Source organism: Scomber scombrus, chromosome 15, assembly GCF_963691925.1.
Source record: "Scomber scombrus chromosome 15, fScoSco1.1, whole genome shotgun sequence".
NCBI lineage: Eukaryota > Metazoa > Chordata > Actinopteri > Scombriformes > Scombridae > Scomber > Scomber scombrus.
In genome coordinates this window covers 18543695-18560938 of record NC_084984.1, presented here as the reverse complement: position 1 = coordinate 18560938, position 17244 = coordinate 18543695, and the positions used below count along the sequence as shown (strand labels likewise).

The following is a 17244-nucleotide window of genomic DNA, read 5'->3' as shown; positions in this document are numbered from 1 at the left end:
TTCGCTGAAAGTGATGTGACTCTTGTCAAATCACTTTCCAAAGCCCAAGGATTCTGCATTTTCAGCATAAATAGTTGAGACTGCATTTTTGCTTTGCGTTATCTGCTCCACAGTGCGGGGCGACTCTACAAGCACCAGCTTGTCCCTTTTAGGATCCACGTCCATAGAGGCAGCCCTTAGGCTGGGGATCACATCTGTCTCTTCACTTACCTATGACAATGTTCCCTAGTGTTGTGTAATTTGCTAAGGCAGTGCCTGCAGCAGCTGAATTATCTCCAAATAATATGAAGCGTATGTGAAGTCTGGACATAAAAGAATGAAAATCAGCAACTTCTGTCTAGTTTGTCTAGGAGCTGTGGACTCAGAGTGGGTGAGGAAAAGCCTGAAGCAGCCTTTTTGTGCATGTTGTGTGGGCTAATCTGTCACATCCCAAGAGTGGATTGTCGGTTGTAAGGTTGCATATGGCAGCAGGTGTCATTTTCACCTCGAGGTGAAAAGAACCATGAATGCCCACCTGAACAAGGTCCAACTAATGTTGCTGTAATGACCAGGGAGGTAGGCAGGCAGGACCCTCACTGGTGGTGTTTGCAGTACTGCAACTTTGTCCAGCATGATGTGCATCTGCAGGAAACCAGGAACTCCCTTTCCTACTTAGATGTCTCCTGAGGTCTAGAATAGTATACCATCATCCTTTACACTCAGACTGGCCTCCCTTACCGTACACTATGGCAGGAGAGCTGAGATCCTGAGATGAGGTCCATAACAACAAATGCCTCTGCTGTTTCAAAGACTACACGGCTCATAATTCCATTAATGAAATACACAATGGAATACATGCATTAATGAAGACATTATTAATTTGACAATAATCTCAATATGTTAAAAAATGAAACAATCAAATGAAAAAAAAAATCTCTCCATAAATCTAAATTTAAAACTTGCAATAGAAATAAATAAGCAATGAATTTTACGGTATATCCAAATTAATATATGTTTATTATTCTAAAACTCCACTGTTTTACTGCAGGTTCGCCATTTCATTTATTTACATGTACATTTATATTTTGTCTTTTGGAAGATAATTTTACCCACAGTGACTTACAAGTGGGGCAAAACAATTAGGCATTAGAGGACAGACTCTCAGAAAGAGCTGTGGTACAAATTCTCAAGTAGCGGACTATGTTCAAGAGAAATGAGAAAGAGACAGAAGGCCTTTTTTTGTTTGGTTCTTGTTGTTTTTTTCCTTCATGGAGTCATGTTTTTTCTTCTCATGAGAGGCCCTTATTGCTTATTTATTTATTTAATGGAATGCATGATGCGTGCATACGAAGTGAAGGATTAGAATGCATGAAGCAGTTCATTAAGCAGTACTTAGGAAGGTGCAAGCACAGAGCAAAGTAATAGAATAGAATAGAATAGAATAGAATAGATAAAATATATAGTTACTGTCATACTGTACTGTAATACTAAAATAGATATAGAATATTACTACTACTTATTTACTCAATGGTCATTCATCAGGTCAAGTCAGTATTTAGTTAGGGTATAAAAAGAATGAGCAAAACAAATGAAAGCAACAGGCATAAATAAACATATGAAAATAGTTGGTGACACAATTTTCCTGGTCTTAATGTTACACTGTATCTACGTTAACAGATACATCGGTGCACATTCAAATATATACACATTCAGGTGTATGTATGAATATGCAAATGTCAATCCACTAGTATATGCACATGCACACAAAATGTGATTGTAAAAGTTAACAGAATTAATACAAAGATTGACCATATCATTCACCCAATATTGTAACATCTAAGTAAGTCACAAAATAAATAGAGCATTAATAAAAAATGTCACAAAGGGAGGCGTCATTTGGTTTGCACTCAAAACATCCTGTACTGCCCAAAAGCCTTGGTTGCAGGTACATTAGAGTTACTTATTATTACATGAGGCAGCATAATTGCCAGCCGGCAACACATAGCATGGGCAGAAGAGCCAAATGCTTATTATTTTATGAGACATTTGTATTACATTTGTAGGTCTCATGCCACCTTAGGAAGTACTGTAGAATGTTCTTGACATAAGATGGTAACATAATAATATCTGCCTATAAGAAATATATTCTAATAAACTATGTTGTAAAATATAAAAAATGTAGCCTATATACTTTGCACATGAGCATGATTTATATACGATATGTAAGGAGCCATTTGATACGATATATGATTTATATATGTTATATATATGTTATATATTATATATATATAAGGAGCCATTTTATATGATATATGATTTATATATATATATATATTACTGTACATAATTTAATTACATTTTGTACAGATCTTAAAATATTATACTGTGTGTTTATACTCGAAACTTGATAGTTTAGTATGAGTAATCCTAATGATGCAAATCTAGTAGGTAAGCAGAAAAAGTTGATACCTAAAAATAACTTACATGCATGTTAACATTAAATTGTTTGATACCTGTAGCACTCACTGGATGTACCATACATTCAGTTCTAGTCTTTTTAGGAACTGATTCAGACCAGATATCAGTTCTAGTTTTATTAGATACAAGTTGACACAGTTGACCATACAATGCTACTCGACAGATGAGAAAACTGGGTTTGGCTCTCAGGTACAGTGGCTGAAGTCATATTTTCAGAAAAAAACATGATGTGTGGAGTTCATCGTAGTTATGCAGACGACACCCAAATTTACCTTGTTCTGTCACTAAGTGACTGCAGTTCCATTGTTTTTCTGAGTAAAGGACATTAAACAAATCAGTGATTGGATATGCATGCACTTCAGCCAAATGCAGACGAAACCTGAGATAATTCTCTTTGGCACAAAATAAGAGAGACTGAGAATTTGTTTCGATCTTGACTCTGTCTCTGAAAATGCAAAACCAAGTCAGAGATGTTATAATCTTGGACTCAGAAGTAACTTGAACAGCCATGTCAAACCAATAACAAGTCTGCATTCTACCATTTGAAAAATATGCCCAGGCAGGACATGAATCCTTTATATTTTTTTCCCCTTCATCAGATAACTAACAGTGCACACTAAAGGCCTGTATTAAAATCAATGAAGCAGTTTAGATATTTTTTACAGCTGAATAGCTCTGAATTAGGAAAATATTATTTCCTACTTTTTTAACAGTGTCCTATCATATTTTTTTATTTGATCCATACAAAGATATATTTAATTGTATCTGATGCAAGAAGTCTGGACAAAATTAAACAGACACACACCAACATCAGAATGAACAATAAAACACAATTCTGTTAAGTTTAAACATGTTCAATCAACAGCAGCTCTTTAAAGTTTGGTTTGCCTGCAAAACGTCACTGAAATAAACACGAAACAACTGCACTACTCTAATCACTGCTACTAACTGTCATAAAATTAACTGAAACTGATTGTGGTTTTTATATTTAACTTGCTCAGTGGATCAATCACTCACCATCCTGTGTGGTCAGTGTTCTAATAGACCACAGAAAAGCTCTTTTGACAGCTGTTACTCCCAAACCAAACTATTGGATTTATAGATGATAAAGTCAAACTGCCTCGAATAGTCTTGTGTAACCCCCTTACTTTGATTTCAGCATATATATTTTTATCTTTATAAATTTTCTTTTGTCAAAACTTGACTTATCCGGGTGTAGATCATATTATGGTGTTCGTATGGTAAGTGTTTATACATGCACTCCTTCACACACATCCCTACTGTAACTGTCTTTTTATGTTTCCCCACAATCCACTAGTCTGCATGATGTTCAGTTGAGCTGTGAAGGAGTGGAGAGGACTCTTGTGGACCGATCATACTGGGCTCTTAACTCTTAGTTTAACATTGCCACTTTTTACAACTGCCACAGACCTGGAACAGGTCAGGCATCAGGCAGTGAGAGTAGATGTTTCTGTGATGATCTTGAACATCAAAAGACAACAACAACAAAGATGAGGCAAACCAGGAGTTCTTTCTTAATGCATGTGTAATGAGAGCTCAGATCATCAAGGCAACAGGCATAGTACAATGATGATAGTCAGTGACCGAGAGTGAACAGCATATAGTTGTGCTGGCATGTCAGGTATTTCCCAACAAGTAAACTAAACAGAATATGATCTAGGCATAAGGGGCCCTGCCAAGTATTCTTAACCAATGTGTCGGTATTTTCAAGTAATCTTAGAAAGTCCGGTGCCAGAACATGTCTTACACCAGAACGTGATCAACTGACCGTACCGTGTAGCAAATGTGGAAGACAGACATGAAAAACATACTAACAGGCATATAACAATGTCAGCTCTTTTGAGTGTATGACAAGGAATTAGTTTGTTTCGCTCATTTACTGCATATACTCTGCTCCCATTACAAATCTTGTCAAAATAATTCTTTTTTTTTCAGTGTGAAACACACCAGAAAGAAGCCTTTTTGGGTTCGGACATTTACTAAAGTCTACCAGGTAGTCTCCCATTGTCATCAGATATATGCCTACTAATGGTTCACAGAGGGCAAACTAATACACAGAGAAGCAGCATTTAGTTACTGTGTACCATAGAACAAGAACAAACTTCTAGGGGATATTTATTATCTTCTGTACTACCTTTGTCTGAACCTTAAGTACTCATATATCTATATATGTATACTATATTTATTTTTCTGTTCCTCACTTTTGAATGTCTTTGTAAAGGAAATTATTGCATTCAGTGTTTTAATACTGTTTTTAAAATCTTTTAATGCACTGTGTAAAGCACTTTAAAGTGCCTATGTGAATGAAATGTGCTATACTAATAAACTTGCAAGTGTTGTTAAGTTCTACGTTGTCAATACTGACATATGATGAAGCTATGTACTGTCTCTGTCTCAAAGGCTTTTTGGAGGGAGAATGGCTTCTCTGGGGAAATTGTGACAGGATCATCCACTGACTGTCCATTCTGTGTTACCTTTGATGCTACCAGCCCCAGTGGTAATGCTGCTTTGGTAGGATTCATTGCCGGTCAGCAGGCTTCTCAATGGAGCTCCAAGGAGGTAATGTGGACACTGATACAATAAGTATTTATCTATGTATCTATGATTTAAACGTGACTGTGTTGTCTGCTGGTAACACAGGTTTGTCTGGTGCCTTTAGTACTTCGATTGTGATTCACTTTCATCTCATGTTAATGCAATATTCATATACTGTAAATGGTAAATTAGCAAGTGATTGTTTCATTTTTTTCCCCTCATCATTGGGTTAATGTGATGTAATTACATTCAAGTTGAGAGCAGATGTAAACTGCAGTTTGCAAGATAAACTCAAATTAGGCTTGAAATATTGAATTATAAATAGTTTTCCCCAATTATGTAAATTGCCATGTGAGATTACACAGTTCTCAATAACTTAAATCTGGAATCAAGTCATGTCAGTTTTATTTAAATAATGCCAAATCACAACAAACGTTATCTCATGACACTTTTCATATAGAGCATTACAGAGACCCAACTTTCCCCTATGAGCAAGCATTTGGCAGCAGCAAGGAAAAACTCCCTTTTAAGGAGGAGAAACCTTTACTAGAATTACTGTCTGTCTTGACTAGTTGGGTTAGGAGAGAGACAGGGAGGGAGGGAGGGAGGGAGAGAGACAAGTAGAGCAACAACAATTATAAAAAATAACAACTATGATAATAATGGAATTCCAATCCTTGAAATCTGTCTCATGTGGGAGTTAAAGGACATATTCTGATCAAAGATAACTCCCACATTCCTTACAGTGGTACTAGAGGCCAGTGTAATGTAATCTAGAGTTGCTATATCATTAGATGTGTTTCTAAGGTGTTTAGGGCCAAACACAATAACTTTTGTCTGAGTTTAGTAGCAGAACATTGTAGGAAATCTAGGTGTTAATGTCCTTAAGGCATGTTTGGAGTTTAGTTAAATGATTGGTTTAATCTGGCTTCATTGATAAATATAACCAGGTATCATCTGCATAGCAATGAACATTTGTTGAATTTTGTTTCTAACTTTTGTGTCCATGGAGGATTCATTCATTAACGTGTACAAACTGAAATCGATCTGATAAATAGGATTTAAAACAGCTTAATGCAGTTCCGTTAATGCTAATTAAATTCTCTACTCTCAGTAATAGGATGTGATGTCAAATGCAGCACTAAAGTCCAACAAAACAAGAACAGAGAGAAGTCCTTTGTCGTATGCAATTAGGAGGTCATTTGTAACTTTCAGTGCTGTCTCAGTCCTATGGTGTACTCTAAATCCTGACTGAAAATCCTCAAGTAAACTATTATTATGTAGAAAGTCACACAACTGATTGGTGACTACTTTTCTCAAGGACCTTGGAGAAACAGGGAAGATTAGATATAACAATTGGGTAAAAAACACCTGAATCATGACTAGGCTTTTTAAGAGATGGTTTATTACAGATACCTTAAAGGCTGTGGCTTTTAAAAATATCGTATTAGGAGTCTTGTAGTTTCAATAGACAGTCTTGTGATAAATCATTGTGTTGAAATGTATGATGCTTTTAAAAGGGCTTTATTTTGTACCACAAAAAGAAAGCTGTATATAATGTAGTGTGATTTTAAGCATTGCACTGTGCTTCAACTGATTGTCATTCAATGTTAGGGGTAAGCCTGGTTCATGTTTCGTAAGGAGACAAACATTCTTTAGTGTGCACGATCAGAATGATTTTATGTCATATCATAATGCCCAGTGGCAGCATTATGAAAATTGCATGCGAGATTGTGCACAACCTGGGCTCACACAGAACATTATATAGAAGGCAGAGAACAGTGGAGTGTTAACTGTTATTTAGTTACAGTCATGAAAAGGGGAAGAGCTTGTCAACTCAGCACCACTGCATTTTTGTGTGAATTTTTCTGTACTATTTTAAATAGACATTAAGGTACTTGTTCATTTCTTTTATTTCAATCCTTTGCCTTAAAAAAAGCTCTATAACTTCCCACAGTGGAAGGTGAAACAGGGATTTCACTACTCAATGGATGGATAATGGCTAATTAGTGAATTAAAATGTAAGGAGCCATGTGATCATTAATGGTTATCCACTAGATAAGCATTAATCCCATAAGCAAAGAGTTTAAAAATGAGTGGATTCGTTTATTATAGAATCAACACTGTATCAAGTGTTGATGAGGGAAGCTCTTGCTGAAATGCAAGTGTGGTCTTTATATTTTTTATCATACCTGTGAATTATTTTCTGCTATAGCGTTGGTAGTGGCAAGCATAATCTTCATTTATACCTATGTTGCAAACTGATAAGGTTTCATTTCAGCACTCCCATATATCCTTTTCTCAGCCGACATCCTTCCCTCCCTTTTTCCTTTCCTCTTGTGTTGACATTTTCGTTTAGTTCCAGTGCTTTCCCTGAGAAAATAAATACATCCAGTCTTGTGTCTAGTGTTGTTTTGGCATTTCAGTCATTATCTAGACTTGCTATAAAACCCAAGCATAGCTGCCTCCCTGCTGTGCCATGCTGCACAGGATGCTAAATAATTAACCTCCACTTCCTACTCCACTGCTAAACAGATCCAGATAGTGTGTGTGAGGCTAATGGACATTGAGGTTATATTCACACGCTGTTTGTGTTATTTACTCCAAGTATGATTTAGCTGTAAATAATATCTTTCTTCTTTTTTTTCATATTTAGCTCCTATATAGTGTATTTGGTTGGATTTGCTGTTTGAGTTTTAATTTATTGATGTTGAAGGGCAGTTTTGCTGTGTAATTTCATACTACTTTCAAGTCATGCTATTAGTAGTCCTGTGGCAAAAATCTTGTGGGTTTTTTTTCTTTCTTTTTTTCTATTAATTCCACACTGAAACCAACCAGGCACCATATTTCCATTCCTTCTTTGTTCCACTGTAAGGAATGCATTAAGAGATGATAAGTTTCAGTTTCATATTATTGCACGAGGCTGTGCTGAGAGCAAAGGTAAAGTGGCATGCAGATGAATGATCTAAGACAATTTTGCAACATCTGTCAGCATGCTTTATGGTGATCTGTCCTTTTGGTCCTCAGGCCTCAGCTGCTCCGTACATAACTCACAGTGTGTGCTAATACAACCAGGAGCATGTGCTGACCATGCTTGAGTTATTTAAATGGACTGCTGCTTCCTGTGTCCAGCTTAGATTAGTTTCTAGAATATTCATTCATATTTAAGAAGCCAGCTGCTTTCTTTTTGAGCAAGTGTAATGTAAGTACCACACTGGGATAGACCTTTCCTTCTGCTTGCAGGCTCAAGAGAGGGGAGAAGCAGTGATTTCCAGTTTGGTCAAATACCTAGGTCCTGAGGCTGCATCTTTCATCTACTATGAAGAAAAAGTAAGTCATTCAGTGGCAGATGTCTGATTTAATAAAATAATAATGTATAGTCTCATGTTTTATCCTGGACTCCACAGGGGAAAGCTATTCTGTGTGGCAATATCTGCATTTAAAAACTTAGTGATTAGCTTTGCAAGACAGATAATTGGTTTTGAATCAAGAATCGATTCTGACAACATCAAGAACCTGAAAGGAACTGTGAGATTCTCCCCTCCCTCGTAGTAACTTCAAACAACTGAAAAACATATTAACAAATCCCTGGATTGGGGGGGGGGGGGCCAAACCTGCCAAAGGCAATGAAGCAAATTACTTCCAAAGGGCATAAAAGAGCCTATTATGGACACTCATGAACCACTACTACTACTACTACTACTACTACTACTACTACTACTACTACTACTACTACTACTACTACTACTACTACTATACTGAATAGAACATTATGTGCAGTGACATCCCACTTGCCTAAATCATATCGTGCCCTACACATACAGAACAGCTTAGCTTCATTACATGATGCACAGCATACATTGTGAGACAGCATATTAGTAGTGCAGATATATGATTTTCTCTATACTTTTTCCCTCACTTCATGGTTGGAAAGGAAAATTGCCCTGAGGAAACTTGAGGCAAGAACGTCAAGGGAGACGTCATGATTTTACTTTGTTGACTAAGAAACTCAAGGGAAAATAATTTATAGAATAGAATAACAAGTCAGAGCGTAGTGAAGAGAAAGCTGATAAATTGAGGTACGTTGTTGAGAGATATATATGACCTGATTTTAGGTAATCCAATGGGTATCAGACTTTCTTGATGTTTTACATGAATTAGTTTCGCACTTATTTATTCAAATAGGAAATATAGTGATGAGGCCATCCATAGGATCCAACATAATCTACTATTCTTTTTTTTATCCTACTATACTTCCTTCCACATGACAAGCTAAAGGGTTTCATTCCACTAATCTCCATATCCATTTTGGAAGACAAGTTGATGTCAGCATGTGAACATTATTTAATATCATAGAAAAGCACATTTTTAGAATTAAGGCACGTAAATACAAATTCTACAACATAGTAATGCCTTTAACATGAGACAATATTGTATATTACTGTCTAAAGGCAACTGCACATCCAAAATAATAATCAACTATGAGTATTGTCATACATAAATACAAATCATCGTATCATAAAAATGTCTCATTCTTAAATTAAAGGCAAAGCTGAAAATGGAGTTTGGTCTATGGTTACATTTTCATGTTTGTGCAAATCAGATCAAATTCTATAAGATTTTGGCAGTGCCATTAAATCTCATTTTGTTGAAACAATGCTAGGTCTTTGCACTGTCTCATGAAGTAAAACTGTGTTATGTCGTTAAACTATTGTGCTGTACAGGACTGGGCTCAGGAGGACTACAGCGGGGGCTGCCCAGTTAATGTCATGGCACCAGGTCTGCTAACATATTACCACCCAAGCCTGAGGAAGCCCTGTGGCAGGTAATCACCCAACTCATGACAAATACACCACAGCATCACACCTCTCCTTCTTACTATACTCTAAAAAGTCATGATCATTATGTTCTCACCTAAACAATTGCTTTGCGCAGCGATGTAGTGGAGTAAAGCAGTGTGGCAGTCTCTAAATCTTTCATATAAATCCCACCTAAATTTAGAGTTTGGTAAATTGTATCATTATATACCAGATGACAATATGAGGGATCTTGACTGCTTGTCTGCTGGATGTGCATGCTATTTTTATACCACAGAAACAACGTATGCACTTCACCCTATCAACTAGGTATTACTCACTATCACTCAGTGCCTACAGATCATTGACATGAGTCATGGGAGTGATTATGCCTTCGCTGATACATATTATTCCATTTCTTAAGAAACGGCACCAGGTCGCCAGGAGTAGTGTTCTCATAGGAAAACATCCTATAATCCATTTTGTAATGGCCTGTTCAGAGTTCAGAATGAGAGCGAGAGGTGGGGAGGGGGATCCAGGTAATGCATTTCCATAATGACATTAAGTCCACGGGGAGCAGAGGAAGCTCATTGCATAACGTGACTCAAACAGCAGTGTGGGGTGGTAGCCCTTATCCACTTTCCTACCCCATATAGAAAATGGATCTTCAAGGACATGCTGTGACCTTGACACAAATTCAGCACATGTAATGAAGGTAAGCCCATGCTTGGCTGACCAAAATGTGGCTGGTGCTTCAGGCATTTTGTATTTAACAGCACAACAGATTCCAGTAGCGTCTGGTGGATTATGGGATTTTATTTGGGATAGTATGTATCTCAACAGTGACCACTCTGCGGTAATTATAATTAAAGTAATTATCCTAGGTGGATACTATGCCTGAGTAGTCAGCTATGTGAGGTTTTTACAAAGGCCCTCTCTACCCAATTCAAGGTGTGTTGAGACAAAGAGAATAGACAATGAGTGAGAAGAAAGAAAAGCTGCCAAGAACTATGAATATATTGACCCCAGTGGGTTCATGCTTAACTAAGTTAACAGCTCCAAAATACATGCAGAATTAATACTGCAATGGGAAGAACTGCTTATTGGGCTGCTGAAATCTTTCAAAACAAGAAAATGTTTGTGCTACTCCTCACATTTTTTGGATGACTACTTAAAGAGAAAATGATTACTTTATTCACCCTATGATACAGAGAGTGTATTTGAAATATTTTAAAACTGTGTGTAAGGATTAGTTTTAAATGCAGTGGAGAGTTATGTTATGAGAAATTGGTGCTGAGATTGTGCTATAATTGGAGTTATTAGTAGTAGAGTTAAGTGCTAAAAGAAGTTATTAGTAGTAGAGTTCCATAGGTGTCGTAACTAGAGTTGTGGCACTTATGGATCTTAATTAGTGGAGCTCTATCAGACTCCTGAAGGCTTAGCAGGTCATCTCTGTGTATAGTAAGGTTTGCATCCATCCAGCCATTTAAAGATTAGTCTATCAGTCCTATTGCCCTCCTGTGTGTGAGGTGCAGCAGCAACACTGCTCTTCATCCAGGTATGAAGCATAAGGGTGAGTCCTCAGGGAGCCCCAATTGTGATCAAAGAAGCAAAGTTACAAAGTGTTCCCATCATTCTTTATTACACAGGCTTCTGACGAGACTCAAAGGGCTTACAGGGCTGACTATAGACTAACATATAATGGCTCAGCAAGATATGATCCATCACTAACATCTATCCTTCCTGTTCAACATAAGGTTACAGCACAGTGCTTCTTGTACTGAAAACATGAGCCCCGCTGGGCTACAAAGCATGTGGAGGTATTAACAGTGCATCAACAACAGGCTTATTAAACATCTCTAATGCAGTCTATGCACAGTTAGTCATCTGAGCAGCACTGAGCTAAGTTCAGCACTGATGTCTCTTTATATTATTACTGATTTTTTTAAGAAAGGACTTTTTTAAAATATATTAAGTCATTTCTCTGGCCTTGAACTTCTTGTTCCAGTTAGTGTAAAAGCTTTGGGTGTAGCACTGACTAGCACTTCAGATGGTGATCATGTTTACTTATACTGTCACAGCCTCTGCCCAAAAATCTCCCAAAGTGCACACTTAAGTAAACACACACATTTAACAAGTCATCTTTGATGAGCAGAAACTGAAAAGGTCCTTCAAGATCCATTCCTGCCAATGGAATATGCCAATCACCAACACAAAGCCAAGAGGCAAACCATCTGTTTATACAACCCAATAAAACAAGTTTCCCTCCCTGCTGTCCTCAACCAAGGGCATTACTGAGACAAAGCACTAGAAAAGTAAGCGAGAACAAAATGGCAAGATGCTTATATAATAGAATTCCACTCCTGCTGAATCTGATAAGAAAAGGTAAAAGTACTCTGACTTGTACCAAAACAATACTATCCTGCAAGCACACAGGCTGAGATGTGAAAAACACCACCAACTTGAAAAATGTGACAGATCCACTGGTATTCACAAGAGAAGTTAATAGCTTACAGATACAGGGAAAACATGAAATGATCAGTCACTGTCAAATTGATCAATGTCAACTTTCAAGAAAACACAAATATTAGGCAGTGACCAAGTGTCCGTTCAGTTCACACTGAACGTCTCCCAAATATACATCCACAATCCTTACACCAAAAGCTCACACACGCTATCAATCACACACAAACTTCAAGGGCTTTTGTCAGCACAGTTCAGAGAAATTACTTAAAAAAAGAGTAGGGATGATGGTATCATGTGTCTCTCTCCCGGTACTAACAAGGCTGGACAGTGGAGGCTGTGAGGAACCAATTACAAGAGAGCCCAACACTGGACAAAAGAGCAAATAGTAATCAAATTAGATCTGTGTTGAAGCACTGCATACAATCAAACAAAGAGGTGGTTCCTGGGAACAAAAAAGGTTGCATCACAAGTTATACACAGTCCACCACTGTAACCAATTAGGTCATCATGAGGATTGACATCTGTTTCACACCTTTAGTGTTAGGGGCATTAATTGTCAGATACAGTCAAGAAACGGGAGAGATAAAAATCCATTTTTGCAACACTTTATACTTTTATATATAGACAAAGGATATTTCATTCTATTTTAGAACAAGTAACAGCAGTTTATTCCAGATAATACTTTAGTCAATGTGATCAAATGCTTGACAGAGGTCAATAACAGAATAGAAGGAAAGCTTTATTCTGCCTACAGTCTGTATTCGTGAATAAAGGAATGTATCTTTCGAAACCCATTTTGTTTATCATCTGCTATTAAAGTATTAAACTCAGCCCACTGGGAAATGTGATTAAATTCAACACATCAGAACAATTTGTATACAGTGGAGGTCAAAATGATGTCCCACTAGCTCAAAAGGATTCTTTATTCTCTTTAGTCTTTTATTCCCAGTTTTAGAGCTTGTGTTAATCCAACCCGGTCTCACATCAAATATGTAATAGCTACGTTGGTCCATAGTGCAAAGTGTATTCGTTTCAGAATAACAGCTCTAAAAGTGTGTTTCTTTGGGCCTATTCTTTTCTATTGGCCTGCATCCACATCACGTGACTGTCAAGTTTCTGTATGTGAAAACAAACAAAAAAAGCAGTGAGAAATTTTAAAGATATTAAAAGAAAACATTAAAATGGTGACAGTGAGAAACTAAACATCATATGCATTCAATTGAACAAAGATTATGAAATAAAGTACACATCCACTGCAAGAAATTCTGTCAAAACACATTTTAATGCTGAAACAATCTTAAAATATTGCTTTTTCCACTAAGAATAAAAGGAATTCCAGGCATTTGCTTGTTTTCGCAGGCAGAAACTTGACAGTCACATGACATGAATGAAGGTCAATATAAAAGTATAGGACAAAACAAAACAAAAACGTTGGCATCTCACAATTTAAGAGCCATTATCATGAAACTAATACGTTTTGTGCTGTGGACCACCATAGCTATGACACATATTGATGTGACGGAGTTGGTTAATCCCATGCTTGTGCATTTCTGGACTACCCATGTTGCAGACTTTAAGTGATAGAACACCCCTTTCACATTGCTTTACCTTGCTTAGCAATTCACAAAAGCAAAGCATTCATTTAGACAGAGCGCTAAAGTCGTGGGTGCTGTCAATTGGTCAGTTTCAGTTCCTTTTGTCTGATAAACACTTTAAATGAGACACCAATCATGTTTAATCAAAACCACAAGGTCCTCTTAATCTGACAAATTCTCACTCTTCATCATATTGCTGCTGCTGATTACAGTGTCTACTTTCACCTGCTGCTGTATGCATTCCTCTATAATGACTGTGTTGATTGATTTCTCCCTCCACCACTCCTGCCTCTTTTATTTTTTATTACTGTACTCAGTGAATGCATTGCTTTCCTTGTTCATTATTTATATTCCATGTTTCAGTGATCTGTTGAGTTGACTCTGTATGGCCATTGAGTTTATTGCACTAATAACCATGGGAAAATTCACCTGTATAACATTAACTGAGCTTTGCAAGACTGTCGCTGAATGTAATTCCTCCACTTCATGTATTGACCCTGTTCCTACTGCATTTTTAAGCAGGTGTTCAACAGTGTTTCAAGTCATGTCCTGAAGATTATAAATACATCTGTTCAAACAGGCATCTTAAACCCTTACTTAAGAAGCCCAACCAAGATGGTAATATGCTGACAAAATAAAGGCTGATATACAACCTTCCATTTATTAGCAAGATACTCGTAAGAATGTGAGATACTAGATTCAGTGCAAATAAACATCTGTCTTGAAGAAGACAATATTCTGGAGTGATTTCAGTCAGGCTTTAGAACTTACTAAAGCAGTGAAGCTGCTCTTGCCAAAATAATCAAGGTCTCACTTATTATAATCTTATACCTAAGACCAGCTTTTAATACAATAGTGGGTTGGTCTTTCTGAGTGTATGTTAAACTGGTTCAAAACCCAAAATAGGCTAGGACAAAGCTACACTGCTAACTTCTTTGTTACATATTTGCCTTCAAGGACACTGTGATCATCTGCTGCTGGTTTACTGGAGGTTCCCAGCAACAGTTAATAGAAAATCAGGGGATGCAACCTTTGTCAATTACACCCCAAAGCTATGGAACACATTACTGATAGATATCAGGGAAGCAAGCTCGCTAAACGTCTTTCAAAGAAAGCTAAAAACGTATCTCTTCAGTTTAACTTTTAACACTCAAACTGAATTTTTCAGACACATTCCCCCTATCCCTCATCAACCCCTAAACCTTAACCCTAACCCTGTTTCAATTCATGCCTTCAATGTTCTCAACTCTGTAGTTGCTGTGGCAGTTTTGACTTACATATTGGTGTTCAAGTTTGCCTTCTGTTGTTGCAATAACAAGTGAGAATAGGAATAGAAATTGAAAATCATGTTTAAATTAGGTTTATTTTGTCTCAGTGTATAGGTTTATTTTGTCTCAGTGTATATATTGTTATATCTCCCAACCTTACTTCTCAGCAGTTATATTTATGTATATGGATAATTTAGTATGTATTACCCATGGGTGAGCAGATGAAGAGCGCTGCCAAAGCACTGTATGTGCTTGTGTTTGTGTGTGTGTGTGAGAGAGCAAGAGTGTGCTCTGTCAGCGCTCTGTTCAGCTCTGTTCTTCATTCCCAGTATAAAACACGTTAATATCCAAAATTCGTTTTCATCTTCTACAATATTTAAATGTGTTAATTATTTTGATCTTTGTTTGTTGTAGCCCACAGTTTATTGGTGCATTTTTTAAAGTATTTGACCTTTTTTGATCTGTAATGAAATAGCCTAAAGTAATTGTAAAATTAACAAACCCCATAAAACTGAATGAAATGAATTTTAAATATATATTTTGTCAAGACTTATATTTATATTCTTTTTAATTAAGTGAAAAGAACAACTTAAATGCTTCACAAAATGACTTTTATGATTGCTAAAAGTGTTGTGACAGGGGGTAAAAATGATGCCCAGCCCCTCCTTAGCAGTTTGAAATGGGTGTTGGAATGTTTGAGGTTTTAGTGTAAACTAGCTTCTCAGTCTGCTTCACACTACTGCACTACTGCACTGCTTTTAAAATGTAGTATATTTCTTGAATTTATTCATTATATGCATTATATGTTTTAACTTTGTTTTTAATTTATTTTATTCTCATTATTGTTCAGTATGCATTTTTATTTTATGTGTCAATATATCAAAAGATCTTCCATCTTCTATGTTTTCTAATGTACCTTAATATTATTTTATCTTATTTTATTATTATCAAGTGGGTTTCATCTTCCATCTTATGCATTCTATGTTTTCTAATTTACCATAATCTTATTTTATCTTATTGTATTATTATAAAGTGGGTTTGTATTCCATCTTATGTTACATAAGTGCTGAGGTCTGTGGTTGGTAGGTTAAAGAAAAACGACTGAGGTGTGTGTTTTTAACCCCCACAGAGCCACTAATTATGTTTATTTCCAGGGCAGCTTCAGGTTGCACCCGACACAGATAATACCCACAGTGAGGTTAAACCCGTGCTAAGATGTTCTGGGGTAAGCTGAAGTGACTTATTTCCGTCAATCAAGACCAGTGGTGAGTCTGTGTCCATTGGAAAAGGGAGTTGTTGTTATGCTCATGGCTTCAGAGACCTAGGCACCAATTTATATTATCGTGTACTCACTTATTCATTTTTCCAATTAAAACCACTGCAGTATGCAGTGTGTGTATTGTATTTTCACTGTATTTTATCTTAGTTTCATTAATATTATGAAGTACATTTAATTGTCCATCTTTGTACATGTACATGTTTTTTGTTTATTTTGTCTTTTTTATTTATTTAAAGTACTTGGTTCATGTCATTTATTTAGTTGTAAAGCACTTTGAGTTGCATTTCTCCTATGAAAGGTGCTATACATGTAAAACTATTTTTATTATCATATTACTAACTGAATCACTCTTGTGTAAAGTGATTACTGAGCATCCTCAAGCAGAAGTGTAGAACCATTTGTTGCAGCAAATGGTCCTGTATTCTATGATACAAGTGTCTAGCAGTCTCTTTGTTTGTCACTTCAGATCATCATACACAGATTTGGGATGGCAACTTCAAAAACATAATAGCAGAGTATTTTTTGTTTAAGTAGGCCAATCAGGCCCCAAGACCCTCAATGGATAGGCAGATGGTTGCATTACAGACACCAAGCTTGTTGACATGTTGCCAATAGACCTGTAAGTCTGAGGCTGCAAGGTCTTGGATATTTTGCTGATGCGTTCTCAAGTAGCATCTTTAAATAGGATGGACTGACAAAACAAAATGCTTCTAAACATTTCTCATTGTAGTGTTGGCAGCCAGAGATGCACTCTTTGCTTCTGATTACTCTCCTTTCGTAGTCATCCAAGTCTTATTAAAGCTCCCTTGTTGAATAGTAACATCCTT

At 36.7% G+C, this 17244-nt stretch overlaps 2 protein-coding genes across 2 annotated transcripts in view; one reads left to right on the top strand and one right to left on the bottom strand.

Annotated features, from left to right (window-relative positions):
• Window positions 1-17244, bottom strand: part of LOC133994936 (leucine-rich repeat transmembrane neuronal protein 4-like) — a 933350-nt gene that overhangs the window by 797660 nt on the left and 118446 nt on the right. The window lies entirely within an intron of this gene.
• Window positions 1-17244, top strand: part of si:ch211-127i16.2 (probable flavin-containing monoamine oxidase A) — a 43536-nt gene that overhangs the window by 22891 nt on the left and 3401 nt on the right. Inside the window, exons 9-11 of the mRNA XM_062435269.1 lie at window positions 4879-5037; window positions 8257-8343; window positions 9738-9838. Coding sequence (XP_062291253.1) covers window positions 4879-5037; window positions 8257-8343; window positions 9738-9838 — 347 coding nt within the window. The remainder of the gene's footprint in view (window positions 1-4878; window positions 5038-8256; window positions 8344-9737; window positions 9839-17244) is intronic.